The following is a 25,829-nucleotide window of genomic DNA, read 5'->3' on the forward strand; positions in this document are numbered from 1 at the left end:
CGCCGAGTGGTTGTGAAAATATTGACAATTCAGTACAAATTTCGCGATATCTCCGATAAGTGTATTGGGCATTTTCACATCACAAGTGCACCATTTACTGTTTTCGAAAAACCATCAACTTTTGGGTTATTTCTACTAAGAATACAATACAATACAAATACTCTTTATTGCACACCTATTACAGAAAACAATACAGAAAAGAAGAGAATACTCACGAGGACTTCTTCTTCTCCTTGTCCTTTTCCCATTATTTGGGGTCGGCTCTCCTAGTTATATTTCGCCAGGCTTCACGGTCCTGGGTCGTCTCAGGTGTGATTTGGGCTTCTTCCATATCCCTCTTCACTGTTGCCAGCCATGTCAGTCGGGGTCTTCCTCGTCGTGATTGCGTGGGGAACATATCTAGCACCTTACGTGTCATGTGTTCGGATTCTCGGCGCATGACATGTCCAAACCATCGGAGCCATTCGTTCACAATCCTATTTCCTCACCTTCTTAACTTATCCTCATTGTCATATGGTGCACTGTTCTGAATCGTTAACATTATTTTATCGTCACTTTCCTATCTGGTCCAGATTCCACAGTGCTGGCATTGGTGGAGGTCCAAAATGACAAGTCATTAAAACTTTTCAGTTGGAAAAAAGTAACGCAAAAGTAGGCAAATGAAAAGTGTCGATAAGCAAAATATTAGTTCCGTCAAACGAGTAACTATAAATAGAGAGTAGTTAGCAAAGTTTTCCATCATAATAATAATCAGCCACTTCACGAGTTTTTCGATCACATTGATCATGTAAGAAGTATATAGATACAAATATATTACAGGAACAATAATGTGACAGGCGATAATTGACACTTATATCGCGCAAACGTGTAGAAAAATTACAGGTATCAATGAAATATGAAAACAACTCCAAATTTTCTTTTGAACGTTTCATAATTGGTGCCATTGACATGACAAAACAAAGTGAAAAGGTAAACGTTAAACAAGCTAATTTGGTCTTACCCTCGAATTTTGGGGCAAAGTTATGTGGAGAAGGGTATTAAAGTATTGACTGTTTATTAAAAGTGTTCTACAAATTAAGGAACGGATACATGCCTGTGACTGTCATATGATGTGAAGGCTAATTATTTGGAAACGGGCAGAAATTTAGGATTATGATTGAATGGCCTTTTGAATCAGAAAAGGTCTTATGTTTGTTTAAATACCTTTTTTATCTAATTAGCGCTTTTCTATTAAAATTATACGTTTTTGGCAAAAAAAAAATATTATTGGTACAAGCTTTTATCGCTGAGGTTCTTTGTTTTTAGAGTTCCAATGGCCACCTCCTGCCTCCATCATCAGATCAGATCCATGTCATCATAATAATTACATTATCATCCGATTCACATAATTAAGTATGCAAAATTTCAGCTCAATCGGAAATCGGGAAGTGGGTGAAATGTAGCTTCCAAGATTTGACCCGCACTAACAACATATGAACAGGCCAAGCTAAATAAAAGCTTGTAAAAATATCGCATACTGAAAATAATTAAAGACTTAGGGAGCACTGTTGGCCTAGCGGTAAGAGCGTGCGACTTTCAATCTGGAGGTCGCGGGTTCAAACCCCAGCTCGTACCAATGAGTTATTGGGAACTTAATTTATGTACGAAATATCATTTGATATTTACCAGTCCCTTTTCGGTGAAGGAAAACATATTGAGGAAACCGGACTAATCCCAATAAGGGCCAGTTTACCCTCTGGGTTGGAAGGTCAGATGGCAGTCGCTTTCGTAAAAACTAGTGCCTACGCCAATTCTTGGGATTAGTTGCCAAGCGGACCCCAGGCTCCTATCAGCCGTGGAAAAAATGCCGGGATAACGCGAGGAAGAAGAAGATACTGAAAATAATTAAGACCTACTTTTGTGTAAGCAAGCCACACAGGTGTAAGCGAAATGAGAAAACAAGGGTGTGGTCTTACGTACTTAAATTAAATTTTGTTTGACCGAGCCAGTTTTCTTTGAAGCGGAACGTGAGCACGTGTAATATCTCTGTAACAGTTTGAAAGCCTTTAAAAACATTTTCACGTTAAAATACTGCAAGTAATTTCAGCCGGGCGACGCGTGAGGCGACATATTTTTATAATGTGTAACGATCGTCCGTGTACATTATAAAAATATGCCGGCATTATCGTTAATCCCATTTAAACAATTTGATTAATACGAGTACACGGCGCGGCACGTAACGAGACGGATTTTCACCACTTAAATTTAATATTCCTGACTGTAACATCGTGACGAATTATGTAAATAGATATAGAATTTTGCATCATTTATTGAGTTAAGTAGAATGAAAATATTAATTCTGTAGGTATTTTTATATTTATTCTGTTGCTTTTACCAACTTCAAAAGGGAGAAGGCCTAGGTTCGACGGGTACTTTTAACATTATTTTAGTTTTTGTATGTTTCCCCGATTTCTAGAAAAAAGCTGGACATATTTAAAAAAAACCTTTTTTTAACGTTGTCATCACATCAGGATCTTGGGGAATTCGAAAGAACTCCACAAATATCTATTGTAGGCACAACACCTCTCGTGATTTGGGAACCTACATTTATTTGATAACAGAAATTTGTTTTTGTGTTTTCACCAGTGATTGTTTTTTTGACCGAGCGGAGTGACAGCTTGGCCAAAAATGCTTTCGTACTAGTATGTCCGGATGTTCTCGACTACAGATCGCATTTCTTAACTAAATATCTTGATTTTTTTTGAAAAGGTTCGAAAATTATAGAGAATTTTTTTGACATTTTTCAAAATGGCAAAGCCATAAGGGCCTCACAGAGCTACTTACTAGTTTAAATCATTGACAGTTAGAAATAAAGTTAGTTATTTATCTGAATTAAGTTCGTTACGAAAAGTAAAACTCGATACATTGAGTAAAGTTCTGTTATGAAGCTCATAGTTATAAACGGATTTGCATGATACGGATGCATAGATCGGATGATGAAATTTTGACTAACTAAAGCCGTTTAAATTTGTTCAGAACTGCCGGCCTAGCCAAGGTGACAATTCCTTGCGCTACGATAATGAAACGCTTTGTGTCTCTATCACTCTCCCATATTAGTACAACAGTGACAGTTGCGTTTCGTTCGCTACGGAGCGTAAGCGATTGGCATGTTGGCTACGCGGCCTGATGTCCGGGCCCTTATGTTATTGTTTATTTAGGTGTAAGCATATTTTCTTATTAAACTTCCACATTAATTTCTGCAATGAAGTCGTAATTATTTTTAATGGAACATTTTATTTTATTTGTCCTTTTTTTTGTGTTTTGTTCAATTTATAACAACCATATATTTTCCCATACAATATTCATTAACATTTATACCAACAATTTTCTTATTATGCTGTATTCTGCCCTTATTATCCTAAATAGCGTATTTTTTCAATGAATGATTTTGAAAATCGAGGTTTATGTTTATTTGGAATACCGCTAATTGTAATGTATTGCAAATACTGCGATGCAATAGTAGGTAAGAGGGTGACGGCCAAAGTGGCCAAATATATCGGAACACACCTTACACACCTTTGTAATCATAGAAATAAGCATGTGTTCCGATATATTTGGCCACTTTGTCCATCACTATCTATTTAATGTTGACTGTACCTATCTACTCGATTTTGGGAATCTTATTAATCTTAATATTATTATCATCGTCACATCGCAGCTACGACTACGAGAGATAGGTATAGAAATTGTAAAAGTCGTGTAATAAAAAATTAAAAATCCTTACCGTCCGTCGGATTTTTATTTAAAACCCGTTTGACACTGTTAACCATTATTAAGTATTAACATTATAACTTATAACTTATTGCTCTATTTACCGATGTACAATGTTGTACGATGTGCTGTATTTATGGCGTGTTAATCCTCTCTTAGGTACACGGGCGGTCGGAAGGCGCGACCTGCGGGCCAGTAATGGCGCAGGGTGGTGTCCAGGCGTTAGAAGCCATGCTATACGCCTTGGACTACGCCGCGGCCAATGATATCGGGCCGCCTGGCGTCAAGATAGGTGCGCTCGTGCTTGACGACTGCGACAACGACACTTATGGACTAGAGATGGCGTTAGACTTCATTAAAGGTGGGTTTGTTTTATTTTTCCTTGATTTGAGCATGAAGAAATCTGTTAAAATTGTAACAACAATAGGAAAATAGCTTATTATGCTTATGTTTATTCACTTGAGTCATACGGCATTATAATGTGGGAAAAGTATGCAAAATATTTTTTATGCAAAAAACGAATTTGGAGAACATCATATTGAGGATCCCGCTGAGTCTCTCAAAAAATGAGTCTAAGTAAATAATTTTTACATAAAGAAAGGTGAGGTGTTTGGAACCATAACCATAATCGTTTTTACGTTGGCATAAAACCCGCACATTGATTTATTTTCCTTTAAAATTTAAACGTATGATCTACTAGTAGCTATTTACAAAAGAACGTGTTGTTACTTACCTACGTGTGTTATTTTTTATGGCATACCTGCTGCGTTACTTTAAGGGAGCTTTACAAACCCACGGTCTCTCATATGCAAAAGAGATCATTTCACTCGTAGAATACCCCAGGGACAAAGTTAGAGCTTACAGTGTAAGCTTTCACACGGTACAAAGTGGATTTACGATACACGAGAGGGTTTTGCGGAGAACAAACTTTTATTTTAACTTTATCGGTTAGCTTGCTACCTGTGGACTGAGTATTAAACTTTTCACACAATAATGCATTATGTTACAGAATACCGTGTTTGACCCAAGCTTTTGCCAATGTTACCTTATCCCTTGCCAATGCACTAGAGATGCACCGTTCGGTTACAATCCGGTATCCGGCCTATCCGGCCATTATTTTAATATACGGCTGGATACCGGATAGTAACATTGCTTGATTTCGGAGTATACAAATTGGATCTAAGAAACAGTCACGGTCATAATCGTACTCGTGTATTATTTTAAAACTATTTAAATATTCCACTGACTTGCACGCGCACTCATTTCGAACCTAGTAAATGAGTCCGCGAAAACTACGAAACAGGAAAAAAACCTGCACAATGCGCACCTGAAAAACCGAAATATATAGGTATAGTTCCGCCGGCCTGACCATCGGCCGAATATTCGGTATCCGGGCAAACAACTATCCGTTGCATCTCTATCCTGCACACATTCAACGGCGCTAAGTCCAAGCGTTGGCCGCCAAACGAAAGGATTTATCACGATAGCGGAAAAGACAAAAGGTCGTAATTTAAGCTGTGTCGTCGCAAATTGTTTCTAAGTACCTAACAAATGACTGTGCAAAGACATATATCGCACTAATGTAGGCCATAATAGAACATTATCGCTTAGCTCCGGAAAGTGCCTGCCAAGATGCTCTTCTTTTTCCTGATGGTGCATAGGTGGGTGATTCTTAAATTGTGTCCAAAAAAATTTATTTTCATAAACGTTTTTATTTTTCACATATTATTACATATATCAAAAGTACATACAAAAATCAATGTTTTGATTCATATTATCAAGCTTAATACCCTCAAGAAAGGTAAATAAAATGAGTACATAAACACGGTTGTGACAAAGCGTCCCACAGTCGTGACATTTTGGTGGCTAACTCGACTATTTTGAATATATAAATTCATAATTCATAATTTATTCATTGCTTTTATGGGTTTTACAAGATGTTATAGTAATTTTAACATAGCCTAAGTCACTCCTATAACTACGACAAACATAATAACAGCTCAGACGTTGAAATCCGTCAAACTATAAAGGCTGTAGAGCGTGACAAAGAATTCGATACACATCATACATACATACAAGCGAAAAACATTTTTTTGCTTTGGCAGTCGGGCAATAATAGCAAATGATCTGTAGCTAATAAAAAATCATTTCTGAAGAGTGCATGTGCCTCTAAATTAATCAAACGAATTAAGAATGACACGACCACGTGTCTATATGTCACGAACGTGGACTCAAAAGTCCGTGGCAGTGACAGATTTTTGAGGCCACGGTCGTGATAATTTGGAACATGTTCGATATTACATAAACATTTCCTTTGATTTTGCAAATGTTAAATAATTAGCTTAATCTGCAATATATGAGGTATATCTTATGTTACAAACAATAACGTGAAACTGCAACTTACTTTTAAAACTCTAACACGGCGGTGACGCGTTAAGGTTGACCGTTTTCTCAAATGAACACATATAAATAATTTTCGACAAAACTCCTCCCTTCAGCCATTTGCAAACCTGACAACAACACACTGTTGCTGTTCTAAAAAAACTTTAATAAGGCTGCCAGTAGTAAAGATAATTTTCTACCGAGTACCGCATGTTTATATTACCACGCGCGGCGGTGACACGAAAACTGATCACAAAATGTATGTTGTTTAAAATTATATAAAGTCGTTATATATCCATACAATTTTTAAACAGTGTTGTAGAATAGGGATTAGTGTTTTATATTTGATATAAATTATTGCAAAATCACTTCATAATTAGAAAAAAAATATAATATCACAAAATCCGGGGAAGTCACACTACACGGTCCGTGACATTTCGCACTTGTAATTTTTTTTTTTATATGTTTTTAATACTGTTAAGCGCTGGTGGCCTAGCGGTAAGAGCGTGCGACTTGGAATCCGGAGGTCGCGGGTTCAAACCCCGGCTCGTACCAATGAGTTTTTCGGAACTTATGTACGAAATATCATTTGATATTTACCAGTCGCTTTTCGGTGAAGGAAAACATCTTGAGGAAACCGGACTAATCCCAATAAGGCCTAGTTTCCCCTCTGGGTTGGAAGGTCAGATGGCAGTCGCTTTCGTAATAACTAGTGCCTACGTCAAATCATGGGATTAGTTGTCAAGCGGACCCCAGGCTCCCATGAGTCGTGGCAAAATGCCGGGATAACGCGAGGAAGAAGAGAGATGTTTTTAATACTGTTAGGACAATACATTTAGGTTGACCTAAAACTACAGGTAAATTGCTAAGTATTTTGATATAGTGTTTACTTATTTTCTTAAAAATATATGCTATTCTTACATGTAACACAAAAAAAGCACAAGAATAAGAATTACCCAGGTAGGTACATACTATTTACTTAGGTAAGTATCTTTCTGTTCTCACAGTCACCATTCGTATTACTAATACTAATCAGCGATCAAGAATATTTGACTTCGAAACCTACTTAACGCATTCACTGCCAGGGGGCGTGGCCTAGGAACAAACTTGTATGACGGTGGACGCACATGTGCGTCGGGGGCAGTGAATGTGTTAATGTTTATGACCATTCCTATTCTATATTATAAATGAGAAAGTAATTCTGTCTCTCTGTGTGTTAGGTTAATGTATTTACCTAGATCAAATTTGCCACGGTAAAGTTTAAGTCCCAGGGTAAAACATTCGAGTAAGATAGTTTTTATCACGGAAATCAAATAAACGGACAAATTCGCTGGCAGCTAAGAACACACAGCTGCAGTATTGATGGCAAACACCAATGACATTCGGCTCGATTCGGAAAATGAATTAGATTTCTACTAGACTTCAACAAGTTACGATATGGATAATTTAAAGATATTTGTAAGATAGATATGTGAGATTTGACGTTTCCGCGATTCTGGAGGTCCTCTTGAACGAATTCGACAAGTTATGACTTAGATATCCAAGTCACATCTAGTCGATATCTAATGTAGATCTAGTTGATCTCTAAATCGTCTCAAGATCTTGTGATTATCTCGTAATCCGAATAGGCCTGATAGTCACAAGCACTTGACGATCTTGTGGTTTTATGTAGTGTGGCGTAGTGCCAAAGCGTTTGATTGGCCACAAAACAAGGAGTGGCCATTGCTCGTTAAATAAATGGTGGCGTTAAACAGCCAGTGCTCTTAGTGAACCAATGGATTAGTGGCCTTAACCTGCAATGAACAAATTTAATCGCCGTTAAACTTGGTTCCTCCGGCGACCTTAATTGCTAGTGGCTGCATTTAATTACATCTAAAAGTCGGATAGTGGTCAAGCGCCATTATCTAAGAATAAGTAATAGTACAGTCAGCAGCAGAAGTTGCTAAGCGGGCCAGGTGTTCAAAATGATCTTGACGCAATTTTATTGTTAAGAGAATAAGAGCGTGTCAAGGTAATTTTGAACACCTCGCCCGCTTAGCAACTTCTGCTGCTGACTGTATTATCACCCTACACCCGCCCTGAATGGAATTACCTCACCCCGCGGCGCTAGGCTGAAGTTTATTGGCAGAATCTCAGTTTGGTTAGCAACGCGATGACGGGAAGTTCAAAATGCCGATGTGTCATGTCCATATCAATTTCTAGTAAATAACAAGTTTTTCTTGTACCCCGTTGCCATTAACATTTACGCAAAAAATGTTTAAAAAACTGTCTTAGAGACTGGCGTTAAAGAGCTTACACAAGTTACACACTTCGATACATAGATTGACATGAATGACGTCTGCACATAGATACACAAACTATTTCCGTAGTATGCCGTATTCACCAGTGTCTTTACGTTAAGGATGACTCACGCTAGACCGGGTAGGGGCCGAACCGGAGCTTCCGGCGCTTCGTGACCACGATCAGCCGTAATAGAAAATGACGTGTCGAACGCCTCTGGCCCGGTCTAGCGTGAGTCATCCTTTATCCTGGGCTCTGAAACAGTAGCCAAGGATGATAAAGAAAATGAGGAGTCAGGGAGGTCAATTTTTCAATGTTGTTGCAGGCTCTATCAGCAATATAGAGGAGGAGTACGCGTGCTCAACGCGTGGTGTACAGCGGCAAATCATTTCCGGTGTCGTGGGCGCCGCCTCCAGCGTCACATCCGTTCAAGTCGCCAACCTGCTACGATTGTTCAAGATCCCCCAGGTACCGTTAAAGAATTTAATTTCAGTACTATTTCGTAGGCCTTTTTCGTAAGGCCCTAGATCACGCGGCCGCGGTAGGCCTAAGAAGCGCTGGCTGGACGTCGTGACAGCGGACATGGAAGAGAACAATCTCACACCGGAGGATGTCGAAGACCGGGCAAAGTGAAGAAGATTGAGCAGGAAAGCGGACCCTGGCGCTAGGCCGGGAAAACGCTAGGTTGAAGAAGAAGAAGACTATTTCGTACCTTGTCACAGTGACTATCAATACGAATGTCGCTAGGAACCTCATACTTGTCACTGTGACAAGGTACGAAATGGTATTGAAATTAAATTGCTTGACCGTTGAATTATGCACCACTAGATAAAAAACTGCCACAAAGCCAGATTCTCTTTATGAATATCAAATACTAGCGACCCGCCCCAGCTTCGCACGGGTTAACAAATTATACACCTACAGTCCTACACCTACCTCAAGAATCACTTTATTGGTAGGTGAAAACCGCATGAAAATCCGTTCAGTATTTTTTGAGTTTATTGTGAACAAACGTACAAACACACAAAAAGACAGACGCGGCGGGGGACTTTGTTTTATAAGGTGTAGTGATGATTGGTCTTCAAACACTCTGGTCTATTTCGTGAAATAAATAAAGATCACGTTCTCAGGTCTCCTACTTCTCAACGTCACCAGAGCTGTCGAACAAAGCACGCTTCGAATACTTCACTCGCACTATACCTTCAGATCTGCACCAAGTAAGAGCTATGGTCGAGATCGTCAAGAAGTTCGGATGGCGATATGTATCTATCATCTATGAGGAGTCTAACTATGGAATTAAGGTAAATCTGGAACCAAAGGACTTTTAAATGCTACCCATGAGCGTCATCATCCGACACATGGATATGGTGGGAAAAGCTCTTGAGTAGTTGACGGATCTTCTCTAGGGGGTAATTGCACAAAAGATCCCTATGGGTCGAAGGATACACTTCGGCCCCTGAAGGGCCCCCGAAAACAATAAGATAAGATAAGTTAAGATAAGGTAAATGCAGTGACGAGAAATTTTTAGCTACAAAACTTTCTATGTGGATGTTTCTCTGCATTGTTTCGATGTTTAGTAACATTAACTAAGCTTTGTTTAAGTTCTTGGGTCAAAATTCTTTTCGTTGTCTTGTTTTATGTCCCCGAAAAAATGTGACGGAGTGGAGCATTTTGTATGGGGTGAAATTAAGTTATTCATTTTTCTCAAGAGAATTATAATCTACAGCTAGAAAAACATGCAATAGCACTTAACTTTTTTTATTTACTTGATAATAGACAAAAATACAAGCGTGACAGAGTGGTCAGAAATGACAAAATAAAGAATTTGAAAATATCCAGACTGAAAACATACCTTTGTGGTAATTTTAGTCTACAATAGTCTTTATTAGATACGTGAACAACGCTTTAGTTGCTAAAGTTCAGTTTATTATCTGATTAAAACATTTCAAGAGACAAGACCGGTTAAAACAATCAACTCGGAACTTGCTTAGAACACACTTTGTTTTCAACCAGCTAGTTTTCAGTTTAGGAGAGCTTCGTGAGGTTAAATGCACATTCAATTTAGTTTCATTAGTGTAACCGTTTTAAGCCAGAGTGAGCGAATGTGGGCTGAATAGTATTTTAATGGCCGTTATCCAAAACCATGGCTTCCCTTTAGTAGCCTCTAAGTGATGGTTCCATCTTTCAAACAGCATAAGAGAAACATAAGATTAGTTTGTTGTGTATTGAAACCTGTACAATTAAACGGTTGTAGAATAATAATATTAGTGTAACCGTTCGAGACATAGGCCCCACTTATATTATTTGCAAATACATGTATATCGTTATCCATCAAAAGGGCACCGTCATTTCACGTCCTAATTGAGACCTGGCACTGATAATTTCCTGTACATTTCTGGTTCAGTAAATAACGACGCTACATAACGTCGAAGTTTACTTGGTTGTCCAGTGGACGTCAAAGATATGTTTACACTTTTTGCCTTATTACAAAGGAGTAAGGTGCAATAGTGGAAACATATTTTTGACGTCGACTGGACAAGCAGTGTACTGTGAATTGTCAATGTCTAGCGACAAATTGTCAGCGTGATGAAACAGGGGCCAGGTCAGTTGCCAGAAAAGTGATATTGCCGTTTCATTTGCCAGATCCGTTTTACATAATTATATTTAGATAAACCCTGGCAATAACTGACTTTTAAGTAACATAGAAGTCACAAATGTTGGTTCTGTATTGTTTACAGGCGTTCGAAGAACTAGAAACCCTTCTAGCGCGAAACGAAATTTGTATTGCGGTGAAAGAACGACTAGTAAAAGATTCCGGTGAAGCCACAGCCAGCGCTTATGATGCCATAGTGGCGCGTCTGCTTTCACGACCTCGGGCGCGAGGTAAGTGCACTATTTATTAACGTTCTCAGGCCACTTCTCACCGTGGGAGGTACATATTTACCTACCTTTGAACCTTTGTACCTTTTGAACGCCAGACAGCGAAGGAATATGCCGTACCCCGGACGCCAGGCGATCGCCATTATTTAAGCGAAATTGAACTTTACGGAGTCCTGCGTAAGTCCCTATTGCATTTGGCGAAGCTGACGGCTGTAGCCGGCGTTGGCGTCCGTGGCAAGACTTTCCGATGACGGCCACAGCCGTCTGTGGCTGTCAAAAGGAGTGGGCATATAATTTTTAATAATTCACTTGCTGCTTGCAACACGCTAAGGGGATTTCTATTATTTCCCATAAAGTTTTTAGTCATAATGTATTGTTTGTCCGCATTCTCGTTAGTCATAATTTGTTTGGTTCAAAAACGCGTAACTTTTCAGGATTGCCATAAAAAAACCTAACCTAACCTATCTATTGGATAACGAAAATCCTGAAAAGTTAACGGTTTCCGTTTTAGGACTAATGATAATATGACAAACAATACATTATGACTCAAAACTTTATGTCACACAAAGGAACCCGACGGTAAGGTCACTCCCAAGTGCTCAAAGAAAATCTTGTACAGTGATGTAGTGCATTGCAGAGTTAATATGACCAAATATGACTGTATTTATGTTATCAGTTATAGGTTTTAATTGACTTTTAGGTATATGTATACATTACGTGATCAAATTTGGTTCGATATCAAAGACATATCTCATTTTTGTATGTTCAGGAGTGATAGTATTCGGGTCAGACCAAGAGGTAGCAGGAGTGATGCAGGCTGTGGTGCGGGCAGGTGCGGAGGGGGCATTCGGCTGGGTCGGTTCTGATGGCTGGTCGGCACGAGCTCTCGTCGCCACAGGCAAGTATTCCCGTCCATGTTCAGGAAATATGTCAGACCGGGAGATGATAATGTTCCAGGTCCAACAAGGTGAAGATGGGGCGTCAGGAGACCCTCATACTACGGAGCATCGTCAAGTGTCCACGGTACGTCAGCAACGCAGCCCTCGCCGAGACACTGAAGTGGCGCGGCCTGGACGAGTTCATCGAGCGTCTCGCGCGGTCCATGTTCTACCGCGCGGACAACAGCGGGCACGAGCACCTCAACAACATCGCGCCACATCACCCCACCAGACCACCGGAAAGGTGGGCTCGGGACTTGCCCCGAGCTCTGCTACACCAGCGGTAGCAGAGCCAAGCAAGCACTACACATTCGGATGCACCACGCCACACACGCCAGCTAAGCTACCGGTCGCCTTCCACGCGGCCCCGAAACCTGGCCCCGCTCAAACGGTATCACCAGGCTAGGGGTCGTGGGGTTGGGTAAACGATCGGTAGCGAAGAGCTAGCTCACACCAGCAGCACCGTCATCCACAAAATGATGACGATTGACCTCCCCACGCGGTGGGGAGCGACCCGCAACAGCCGTCGCAGCCGAAAGGCGGACACGGCCGCTCATACCTCTTTCGAGGTATCGAAAGATATCCATCCATAATCAACTCTATACACAAGTTTTCACTCTTGTACTTTCTTTTACGTAATTATGATCGTAGTGTAAAGTAAAAACCGGACAAGTGCGAGTTTTTCTTTTTGTTAGGGGCTATATAAGCCTAGCCTGTGTATCACTGCGACCATCCCTGGTCTATTGTGATCTCCGTAGCTTTTAGTATTTGTTGTTATAGCGGCAACAGAAATACGTCATCTGTAAAAAATTTCAACTGATCACGTTTCATGAAATACAGCCAGGTGACAGACAGACGGACAGACGGACAATGGCGTTTTAGTAATAGGGTCCCGTTTTTACCCTTTGGGTACCGAACCCTAATAAGTAGTTATTCCGCTTCACTTAGGCCCACTTGCACCATCCCACTACCCGGGGTTAAGCGGTTAAACCGTAAACCCAGTGTCAAATTGTACTAGTAACCATGGTAACTCCAGGTTTAACCGGTTAACCCCCGGTTAGTGGAATGGTGCAAGTAGGAGCATTAGAAGCCATCGATCTAGTTATTTATAAACTATCCGCAACACTAAATCTTATTTCTTTATATTGGCGCAGTCGGTAGGACTCATGTAGCAGGCCACATACCCAACATGCCAATCGTTTACGCTCCGTATCCGTAGCGATCGAAACGCACCTGTCACTGTCGCACTAAATGGAAGAATGATAGAGAAACACAAAGGGTTTCGTTGTCGAAGCGATAGCGATTGTCAGCTTGGCTAGGCCGGCTGGTCTATCTTCATATTGCAATTTGTTGCACCGTGAGAAATAAAATTAATTCAAATTTGCATATTAATATGGCATACAATATATAAACTTTCATGTGCACTGTAATCGTGCACAATAAAGAATATTTACTCACTTAAATACTTACTTATATTGTTTAGAACAAACATTGTGAGCCTCGTCCTTGCAAAGTTTACAATAGCTAAAATTTATGTTTATCATCTTGGCTCATATTAATATCGTATATTATGCTGGAGTCATTTAATGACGCGGCGCACCAGTATTAAGTAAAAACATACCTAATATTGTCTTCGATTACCGCGATAGTTACTCATGAAATAAAACTATTGAAACGGATTATATCGCGTATATTGAATTCATACTCGTACTATTACATCCCGACGTTACGAACTCTTTACAGCGTTCCGATATAATCCGTTTTTATTAGTTATATTTCATGAAAAACATACCTAGGTATTTTAAAAATATCAATAACCCTCTGACAACTTTTACTTTTTGTGTACTTACCTAGATAAACTTTGTGAAAGTAAAGGATAAAAATGGAAAGCGGAAGGAAGGAAGTAATAACTTTTTAAATAATCTATGCCACAGGTCGCGAGCGCGCGGTCGAAGGAACCATCTCCGTGCAGCCACTGGCGCGGCCGGTCGAGGGCTTTCGAGAGTACTTCCTCAACCTGACTGTACACAACAACAAAAGGAATCCCTGGTTTGTAGGTAAACTGCATCTTACGAGTATTCCTGTGTCCATGCCATAGGTACGGTCACGTCTAAAAATATCGATATGGCCAATAAGTGCCAAAACTATGTATAATACACGACCTTATTGCCCATAGGTATATTAAGGTAGTGTACACATATTTTTGGCACTTTGTCCTTATCGATATTTTTAGATGACAGTTCCGAACAACTGACAGGCTAATATCGTCCGGCGAACTGGTAATCTGTGGGCCCCTTTATTAGATCAGTTAGGTTAAATTTGTGTCTAGTAACATTTCAACATATAACTATCTGAAGGTAGTAGAATTGGGCCAAGCTAGGAGCTTGCAGTGACAAAGTGTAAAAGTGCATCATATGAGTTTTATAACGCCCCTTCCAGACTTAAATCACGTCAAAGTTAGTCCAGATCGACTAGAAATTCATTAAATATCAGTGCGTTAAAGAAAACTAGAACTTGCATTTTAACTTTTACCCGTCGAAAGTTGGCAAGTTCTCGTTAGTTTTACGACTTAATGGGCATTCTTGTGAGACTTTGAGTTTCCAATAAAAGCGTCTTGTGATTTATGTTCTCGCCACGCCTTCAAAAACTTCAAAGATAAATTTGAAATATTATGAAAATATTCTGAAAGTTGTTATTATGATCGAGAGTACGGTAAACAGTTGAATGTGTTTTTGAATAAATACGGTTGTTATGCGCAAGGGGGAAACTATAGATACAGTCACGCTCCGTGATTATTGAGCCATTTGGATTCTAGCTTAATTGGATATTCCATAGCGCAAGTATTTAATAACCAATTTAGCTAGGACCCCAAATGGCATAACAATCGCGGAGCGTGATGGTACATTGTATTCCGAGCAGGCCCTTTTGTTCATTCTGACATTCCTCTCTTTACAGAATTCTGGGAAGAGCAGTTTCAATGCCGCTGGGAAGGCCCAGGGGCTGCCCGAACCCCTTACAACGCCCATGCTCGCCGCTGTACAGGAAAAGAACAACTGACGAACGAGAACACAGAGCTAGAAGCTCAGCTCCAATTTGTAGCTGACGCTGTATTGGCGTTCACGCATGCTTTACGAGATATGCATGCGGTTGAGTGCGGAGCCGCTCCAGGGTTGTGCTCAGCAATGAAACCTCCTCAAGGCCCTCTCCTTCTACGGTACCTGAGGAATGTGCGGTTCACTGGGCTGAGCCGCGAAGAGTTCCACTTCGACAATAATGGTGATGGCCCTGCGCGATACAATATCATGCATTTCAAGCAGGTGGAACCGGGAATATTTCGCTGGCTAAGGGTCGGACGGTACCTGGATGGCGAGCTTGAACTCGAAATGGACGGTAGGTTATTTTATAAGCTCTACCTTTACATGTCACTTCAGATCAAAAACTTGATATATAATGTACCTATTTTCGTTTTCAAGAATAAAACAAACATTTCCAACTCACGTATTTTAATAGAGACAAAAAAAGTCTGCACCGATTTTGATGGCATACATAGGTACGCAGTGCAAGTGTTATTTATACGTCATAATTTCATAGAAGTTTGAAACCGGGACTGGAACCTCAGGTGGCATGAGCTTTCTCTGCCAAAAATGTGGGAGGTCGTGCCGCTCACGCATCCGCCTCCACAGTCACCAAACCCGTTGTCTAAACAGCAATGCATAAATCGTCTGCAATAGACGGAAAGGCCTGTGATGACGTTTAAAATAACACTTGCACTGCGTGTGCTATCAAAATAATTGCAGACTTTTCTTGGTCTAACTTTAAATCTTTGCTGCTACACGTACTTTATAATCTTTAAAAAGTACCTACTAGAGATGTGCGCCGATGGCAAAATCATCGGCGGCGGCGTCCGATGATTTTTTGACCGGCGGCGGCGGCGTGATCGGCGTGAAATCGGCGTGGCATAATTTTTGATACTGCATGAGAACATGGCCGTAGAAACTCTACATTAAAGCTTTCTGAGTATTTACTAGGCTATCTAAAACATATTATGAGTGTTTTCTAAATTATTGTCGAAAATTATATCCCATCACGTCACTTGGCATTTAGCAACCATTACTTACTAACCTGACGGTTACCAACGGTATGTTTAAATATTAACATAAAAATAATATACATATATAGGTACTTTAAAACGCTACATTCTATGCAATACCTATAATGACTTTGTAAGCGGAATACAAATAAAACACATAAATCATTATAAAATATTTTTTACGAAATAATGATGAACTACTTTAGTGTTTTTTTAGTGTTGAGTGTTGCAAAGACCCAATTCATGTCCCTGAACGAGCCAGATCCAAGCGACAATAGCCCAATTTCCATCGATGGGCAACTAGTCACCATGTGCGATCAGTACAAGTATCTGGGTAGTATGATGCACCATTCTGGGAATGTGGAATGCAACATTCAACACCGAATAGCCGCTGCTTGGCTAAAATGGCGAGAAGTGACTGGTGTTACGTGTGACAGGAGAATGCCGGTCAAACTCAAGGGTCATACAAAAGTATAATAAGGCCGGTTCTTATGTATGGCAGCGAGACGTGGGCAACGACTCAAAGACACGTGCATACCATCCAAGTTGCCGAGATGAAGATGCTGAGGTGGATGTGCGGCGTTACCAGGCTCGACATAATCCGTAACGATACGTACGAGGAAGCCTGGGCGTGCGCGACATTGCCGATAAAATGCAGGAGAGCAGGCTGCGATGGTATGATCACGTAAAATGAAGGCCTTCTGACTACGTAGGAAATTTGGCGCTACAACTTTCCATCCCAGGTCGAAGATCTAGGGCCAGACCCAGAACAAGATGGAAGGATGTAGTGCTAAAGGACATGAGTGAGTGCAAGTTATCCGAGGACGATGTCGTGGACAGGGCGAAGTGGAGAAGGTTAAGCGGGAAAGCTGACCCCGCCACCATGTGGGATGGATAGCTAGGGAGAGAGAGAGAATGATGAACTACTTTACATTTGTCTGAACTGAATTATCAGAAATGTATGTTAGAATAAAGATGTCATCGTTTTCGAAAGTAAACGCCAGGTTGATTCGCTCAACAGAATGTCTTTGAAGTGTCCCATGTCGCATGGCACTTGCAGGGGAAAACCCGCGTGTCTTCAGACCTACATACTGCGAGCGACTACTCAAAGATTTGAAAGACGAGCCCTCTAACGTAAAATCGCTTGAAAAACTTTTTATGAGATAATACATTGTATTTCATAAAAGAGTTTTATGGAATATTAAGGTCTACTTTGTTTTCTTTACTGGTAGCTTATGATGACCCTTGGTGATTTAAGTTCCTATAAGTGTAATTGCTTAACCTGACTTTTATAACTTTGATTGAAATATATATTGTTAAGTAAAGAAGCCGATAATCACGATAAAATGACTACCTATATTATATGATAAATAAATCAAACCATATCTATCATATGATGACCCTTATGCGCGTCACCAACATCACACGAGATATCATAAAATACGCAATTATAATCGTAGTGAATGCTGGCTGGAGATTCTAAGAAGAAAATAGCATTTTTATGTCCTAGGATATGCATACTTGCAATTTTCTTGACTTTAGTTCACTGATTAAATTGACAATCAAGAGACTAAAACAAAATGCGTTTTACAAAAAAGCTGTGCGATAAAATATTAAATAATAACCTGTGATCCAGAAACTAGATCTTGTTTAAATTAACGCTAAATCGTTATCACAGCTAACACCGCAACGACAAAAATGATGCTAATTTGGTTCACTGGCAAATAATAAGCGAAAAAGCATAAGGATCTTCAAATTATATGTCTGATACTATCTACTCACTACGCAAAATGCAATAAGATACGTTAGGTATCAAAATTTCCCACGCCGATTATACGCCGGTCAAATTTATCGGCGGCGGCGGCGTGGAAAAATCGTCGGCGGCGGCGGCGCGGCGGCGCGGCGCACATGTCTAGTACCTACGTTGAGTGCTAAGTTTACATCACATCAGTATCAGCTTTAATATAATTACACATAACAAAATAATACTGTACAGTCAGCAACAGAAGTTGCTAAGCGGGCGAGGTGTTCACAATTACCTTGACACGCTCTTATTCTCTTAACAATAAAGCCGCGTCAAGATCATTTTGAACACCTGGCTCGCTTAGCAACTTCTGCTGCTGACTACCTACCTATGAAAATTATTTGCAGAAATCCAGTTCAAATTGGAATCACCTCGGCCCCCCGAGTCCGTGTGCAGCGCTGAGTGCGAGCTAGGACAGGCCAAGCAGTACGTAGAGGGAGAGAGCTGCTGCTGGCACTGCTTCAACTGCACGCAGTACGAGGTAAACATTCAAGTTGGACTCCCGTCGGCCCCCCGAGTCCGTGTGCAGCGTTGAGTGCGAGCTAGGACAGGCCAAGCAGTACGTAGAGGGAGAGAGCTGCTGCTGGCACTGCTTCAACTGCACGCAGTACGAGGTAAACATTCAAGTTGGACTCCCGTCGGCCCCCCGAGTCCGTGTGCAGCGTTGAGTGCGAGCTAGGACAGGCCAAGCAGTACGTAGAGGGAGAGAGCTGCTGCTGGCACAGCTTCAACTGCACGCAGTACGAGGTAAACATTCAAGTTGGACTCCCGTCGGCCCCCGAGTCCGTGTGCAGCGCCGAGTGCGAGCTAGGACAGGCCAAGCAGTACGTAGAGGGAGAGAGCTGCTGCTGGCACTGCTTCAACTGCACGCAGTACGAGGTAAACATTCAAGTTGGACTCCCGTCGGCCCCCCGAGTCCGTGTGCAGCGCCGAGTGCGAGCTAGGACAGGCCAAGCAGTACGTAAAGGGAGAGAGTTGCTGCTGGCACTGCATCAATTGCACTCAGTATGAGGTAAGGTAACAATCTCAAACAAAAAAAGCCATTGACCATGGGCAGGCAGATGGAGGGTCACAGTTCAGCAATAACACCCTTATTTTATAAAGCGCCATCTATATAATACACGATGTGTCTAAGCAACTATAAACTGACGAAAATGCCATCTAGCGTCAAATAGCAGAACTTTTTACCAGCAGTCCTGCTAAGTTTGGTCTAGTGTGCTGTAGGAAACTGTCTAATAAGAATTTGCACTATGTGTCAACAGAGGGCGCCAGAGGCCACTGCTTGAACTTGGGTACGGTGACAGCCGTCATTCTCAATACAATATTGGGTTTTAATTTAAGTTTATAAAATGTGTGGAGATGACAGCTCTCACCTTACCCAATCTATGTGATTGATAAACAATAATTTAGCTAACTTTAGGTCAGTCAAATTAGATCCATAAAAACGTATTCAGGAAGTAATTCCCAGCAAGCTGGAATCATTTTAATACCTTCATTTGGTCGTAAATGCGTATAATCCGAGTTTGCTCCATCCCAGGAGGTGTGGATAAATTTTGGGAGTCTTGGGAGATACATTTTACCGTAGATTGACAAAACCACTCGATGTAGATGGCACCCACCATCAATTACAATATTACTAGGTACCAGCAAGGTTGTTTTGGATCAGACACTGGTGAAAAGAAAATCGGATTTTAACACGATTACACCAAAAAAAAACCGGCCAAGTGCGAGTCGGACTCGCATTTCTAAGGTTCCGTACATAATAGAGATGCAACGGATAGTTGTTTGGCCGGATACCGGATACCGGATATCCGGCCTACCCATCGGCCGAATATCCGGAATCCGACCGCCGAATATTCGGCCGGCAGAACTATACCTACATTTCGGTATTTCAGGTTTTGATATTTAATTTATTTTTAGTTTTAATTTGCCTGTTTCCTAGTGAACATTCGCTCGGACTCATTTCTAGGTGCGAAATGAGTGCGCGTGCAAGTCAGTGGAATGTTTAAATTGTTTTATAATAATAAACGAGTACGATTATGAACGTGGCTGTTTCTTAAATCCAATTTTGTTTACTCTAAAATCAAGCAATGTTACTATCCGGTATCCGGCCGGATAGTAGGTAACTATCCGGTATCCGGCTGGATATTAAAATAATGGCCGGATAGGCCGGATACCGGATAGTAACCGAATATCCGGTGCATCTCTAGTACATAAGTACGACTCACGGTTGACTGCACATTTCTAATAGGTTTTCCTGTCATCTATAGGTAAAGCACAATTTTGTGTATTTTTTTAAAAGTTTTAGACCCAGTAGTTTCGGAGATAAAGGGGGAATGGTCATTTTTTGGCTATTTTCTTAAATAACTTCGAACCTATGTATTTTAAAATTATAAAAAAAAAACATTTCCATCTTTGGGTCACTAATTTACATAATGTGTACCAAATTTCAACTTAATTGGTCCAGTAGTTTCCGAGAAAATAGGCTGTGACAGACGGACAGACAGACAGACGCACGAGTGATCCTATAAGGGTTCCGTTTTTTCCTTTTGAGGTACGGAACCCTAAAAAAGAAATTCAAAGTGGCGGCCATTTTTTAAATTTTTGAACTACAAGCAAAAAACTGAAAAAGTGCAAAAAAATTACACAACTCCTGGAATGGAGCAAACTTGGATTACAGTAATTTAGAACCAAATGAAGGTATTAAGACGATTTTCAGCTTGCTGGGAATTAATTCCTGGATAAATCTAATTTGACTGGCCTACTTGTCAAGCTCGCGTTTACTGAATTTGCAAGAGAAAAATATTTTTTTGGCGTAGGTAGTGATCGTTTAAGTCAACGGTCGGCAACCTTTTAGCAGCCAAGGGCCAATAGTAGTTAACGGAGGTGACGCGGGCCGTACTTTGTTAATATTTATGACTTTATGAGACATTGTCGTTTGTCACTATTACATACAAAATAGCCAAGGCGCCTCTCGGGCCGCAAGTGACAGTCTCGCGAGCCGCATGCGGCCCGCGGGCCGCAGGTTGCCGACCGCTGGTTTAAGTTAAAGGAACGTGAAAACCAAACCAACTACAGGAAGCTGAAATAGTTATTTACGATACAAGTGCGGAAAAGAGGAAATTCGAAACGAGTGGCGATAAATTAAAACACGACCGAAGGGAGTGCTTTAAATTGACACGAGTTGCGAATTACCTATTCGCACGTGTATCGTCCAACGTTTTACAGTACATATGGCCCTTTAAACTTTTGACATCGCACGAAAAGTGCTATTTACGCACTAGTGCGGGAAAATAGGACCATATGTACCTACTGTAAACATTTTTATTTACTGTCCAGATTCGCGCTCCCGAGTCAGAGACAGCGTGCCGCGAGTGTCCACGTGGAACGCTACCCGACGAGACGCGCACGCACTGCGCCCTGCTTCCCGCACACTATCTTCGCCCCGCCTCGCCCGCAGCACGGGGTGCAATGGCGTTCTCCGCGCTAGGCATCCTCTTCACCGTGTAGGTATCCCGTCACTACGAACCCGCGCCTTCTGCGTGTAGTACCACTGACCCTGGCATGCTGCATATTCCCTGATGCATATACACACACTGTGCACATCAGGGAATATGCAGCACGCCAGTGTCAGTGGGTAGGTACTACACCCAGAAGGCGTTGGTCCATATGCACGCACTGTGCCCTGCTTCCCGCGGACTACCTGGGTTCTCTTTCACCCGTCGCGCGGGGAGCCATGGAGTTCTGCGCGCTAGGAATACTCTTCACCGAGTAGGAATCCCGATGCCACGCCTAATAAGTGACTTCAGGGTATAATACCTACCACTGGCTCCAACGTGCTGCACACTTCCTAACGCAACGTACTGGACCATTCTTCCCGCATACCTACTGCATCCTATCCTATAACGCCTCCACCTCTTCTTGTACTTAGCCATTATTGCACAAGACTCAAGCTTCATCATACGTTGCACGGAAACAACGATGAAAATACATTATTAAACACAAACTAAGTGACATAGCTATCTATTTGACTTAAAGAGTGACAACATTTTCAAATACATTTGATTTGTGTAACATTGCTTCAACAATCACCCACCAAAATGCTGTTGATGACTGTGTTTGCAGGTTTGTCATCGGCGTATGGATATGGCGTGGAGATACTCCCGTGGTCCGCGCCAGTGGGCGCGAGTTGAGCTACGTACTTCTCGGTGGTATCCTGATGTGCTACCTCGTCACATTCGCACTCGTTCTCCGGCCTACGGATGCCTTGTGTGCTGTGCAACGGTAAGCTACCTTTGCATCACATTACGTATTTAATAAGGTTGTTCACAATTAGTAAGTAAATAAGGCCTTTCACATCTAACCAAAGTGTCTGTTCACAGATTTGGCACCGGGCTGTGTTTTACGATAGTCTACGCAGCACTTTTAACGAAAACCAATCGAATCGCACGTATATTCGCGGCGGGTGAGCGATCAGCGCGGCGGCCTGCTTTCATATCACCGCGCTCGCAGCTTGGCGTGTGTGCATTACTCGTTGGTGTTCAGGTACAGATGTTCGAGCCTGTAAATTGACTTTGGATATGACAAATGTTTAGCTTCTCTTTAGTCTCCTGGGTAACAAATTATGTTGTTTTCCTCAGGTTGTCATAGTGGGAGTATGGCAAGCTGCGGCACCCGCGCGGGCGGTCAGACATTTACCCTCACGCGAGACAGCAGTACTCGTCTGTGACGCATACGTCGATGCGTCATATACACTAGCGTTCAGCTACCCTGCTGCACTCATCGCAACCTGCACAGTCTACGCTGTGCTGACACGCAAGATCCCTGAAGCATTCAATGAAAGCAAGCATATCGGTGAGTGTGCTGATGTTGTGATTTATTATTTGCATGACCGCCTTGTCTCTAATCTCCTCGCAAAGAACTGAGAAATCATTATCTTCATATCAAAACACTTCATATTATATTTTTCAATTGAGAGGAATGGCATCCTCATTCCACATGCTACATCCCCCACCCATCTTTTCTTACCACCACCTCAATTGGCTTTGAATATAACTTGCTCTATACTTGCCGCAAAACTAAGTGGCGAATCAGGTCATAATGCCATCTCTTCCACTCTTGGTTGGTCTTAACAAGGGTAAAGGAGATAGCATTATGATCTCAGACGCCAGTTAGTATAGTAGCGTATGATATCGCACGACGTAACTGCACCCTTATGTTCCCTTGCAGGTTTTACGATGTACACGACCTGCGTGATCTGGCTCGCCTTTGTGCCGCTATACTTCGGCACGGCAAGCCACGTGGCGCTGCGAGTCACGACAATTGCCGTCACCATCTCTCTCAGTGCGTCCGTCACGCTTGCCTGTCTGTTCGCTCCTAAGGTAAGGTCTTCTTTAATAAAATTCTTGCATTCCGTGGCGGCGGAAGACTTGCGTGATGCTAGTGTTAATGCGATTATACCTACTTAATTTTATGTAGCGAGTCATATGTATCATGTGGCACTACAGTTTTCTGCACTCCTCATCTGTATCTAAGTATCTTCTCAGTTTCTCCGTCACTTTTCTTTCATCCGTCTCATGCTTTCCTTTGGCAAGGATCTAAAGAAAGCTACCTATCTGCAGTTGGCGTCTTAGTATATCTTGATAGACTCTACTTTGTAAAAATGCTAAAACTTACATAAACATCACGGAAGCCCTTGTGGGGGTATATTATCGCCAAAAGTCGTAAATAGGGCTTGGAATTATATGACGAGACAAAGACAAAAATTTACTAACAAATAAACAAAATATTGTTTCCAGGTGTACATAATCCTGTTCCGACCGGAGCGCAACGTCAGAGGTTGTCTGATGCCGGGCCGCTGGCGCGCGGCAGGAGGCGGGGCGGCCGGCGGCGCCGTCTGCGCCGCTCTCGTGGGCGCCGCCGCGCCGCTGCCGCCGCGCGCGCCTTTGACGGCCACGCCGTCGACTGATCGCTCCACGCTTAACGACGGTATGTTACTACGTCTGATCAGTCCGTAGCCCAATGATAGGTTTATCTGATGATGCGCCGCTGTCGTGGGCGCCGCTGCCGTCACGTGCACCTTTGATAGCCACGCTGTCGACTGACCACTCCAGTCACTCCACACGACGGTACAGTATGTTGGTGAGTTTATACTCGTACCGACCGGAGCGCAATTTCCGGTCTTGTGTGTACCTTGAGCGAAATTTGGAACTCTGGGTCCAAACCCTCTGAACCAAATGAGCTATCAAAAGTTCACTCGACGCGAGTCTTTCTATCACTACCATCTTTATTTCCACGCCACGTCTTGTCATTTGTAAGATTTCTACCTTAATATTTAATTCATATTACAGATCGCACATCGAGCTCGTGTTTCGACCGCCAAGTGCAGACGGATCCGTCAGACTTCCCCTCAGTCCCCGCTGCCCCGCCGGCCGCACCCCCCGCCGCCGCCGCCGAGCTTCAGCTCGACGCCCGCGCGCTGCGGGGGGGCCTTCCCCCCTTCCCGCTTCAGGAGCCCCCGGTGCCGAACGGACCGCGAGCGCCCGCGCTCGCTGAGAAACGGTTATAGCACAAGGCAAATAACATACAAGTGCGCTCCAAGCGTATCCCAGTGCTCGTGTGACGTCGAATAAATTGCAACAATTTGACATAATCTGGCTAAAGAGGTTATTACATAGTCTATTCTTTTTCACGACACTTTCTGCTGAGAGGGACAAACAAAGATATGTTGTATACTTAGAGGATATAACCAACGGAGACGCCATGTCTAAAATTTTCGGTACAAAATAGTCTGCCGTTTTTTTGCGGGGGAGGGGCACATCAAATGTATAGGTACGTCATGTCAGATAAACGTCAGTCCATACATATGGTTGACATGTGGTTGACCATTGGCCGCATATTTTCGACAGAGGGGAACGCCTGTTAATGGCGGCTCCATTGTTAATTACTCCGAGGTTGTATAGGTAACTCTGTACAGCAAGATAGTAGAAGGTATCGTGCAAAAGGATGTATCTATTAATCCATTAACAAAACGATCATAAACACATTTTATCGATATTAAGTAACTGTACAAAAAATATTTTTTTCTTAATATGGATTTTATTTCTTTAAAACTAAATGTCAATAATATAAACTGTACATTTAAATTATAGTGGTAAATTATATGCAAGTTATTATTTTAATAAAATGATCATTACTTGCTCACAAACTTATACCAAATGTTTTATTTTCTTGTATGTTGTTCACTCTATTCTGATTGTAGAAAACAAAAATCGTGTGTAATTTTAAAATGTAAATAGGTATCTAATTGCAGATAGAAAGTTATAAATGTTATTAAATTATGATTTGTTAAAGTGCCAAAATCAAAACTAATTTGTTATTTGTTGTTACTCGTAATTTGTAGTCGATTCATCGATTGTTATAAAACCAAACCTTAGTACTTACATTAAATATAACCATCGAAATTCAAAAATATCTACCTGAAAACTTAAATTAGAAATATATGAATATGAGGATTCTTTGCTGTTTGCTGCCTTTAATTTGTGTTTTTTATTAAAAGATATTTTTTTTATTTGCTTGATATTTATAATAATTACTTACTAAGAATCATACTATAGGCAGTGGCAGTATGCTTTGAAAATCGACGATGTTTCCCTCAAGGTAGAAAACAAAATGTATAAAAACCATCTCTCAATCATGAAGTTAA

At 41.6% G+C, this 25,829-nt stretch overlaps 1 protein-coding gene across 1 annotated transcript; it reads left to right on the forward strand.

Moving 5' to 3' along the window:
- The first annotated feature begins 948 nt into the window (after nt 1–948).
- Nucleotides 949–24,776, forward strand: LOC134796456 (metabotropic glutamate receptor 6-like). The gene is made up of 16 exons (XM_063768649.1): nt 949–969; nt 3,910–4,111; nt 8,738–8,880; nt 9,543–9,713; nt 11,151–11,295; nt 12,062–12,190; nt 14,165–14,287; nt 15,186–15,620; nt 18,472–18,605; nt 21,464–21,630; nt 22,250–22,408; nt 22,507–22,669; nt 22,765–22,978; nt 23,354–23,505; nt 23,923–24,112; nt 24,475–24,776. Exons 1-16 carry the CDS (start codon nt 949–951, stop codon nt 24,690–24,692), a joined length of 2,766 nt encoding a protein of 921 aa, XP_063624719.1. The 3' UTR covers nt 24,693–24,776.
- The last annotated feature ends 1,053 nt before the right edge of the window (nt 24,777–25,829 follow it).

The sequence above is a fragment of the Cydia splendana genome, chromosome 13 (assembly GCF_910591565.1).
Source record: "Cydia splendana chromosome 13, ilCydSple1.2, whole genome shotgun sequence".
Classification (NCBI taxonomy): Eukaryota; Metazoa; Arthropoda; class Insecta; order Lepidoptera; family Tortricidae; genus Cydia; species Cydia splendana.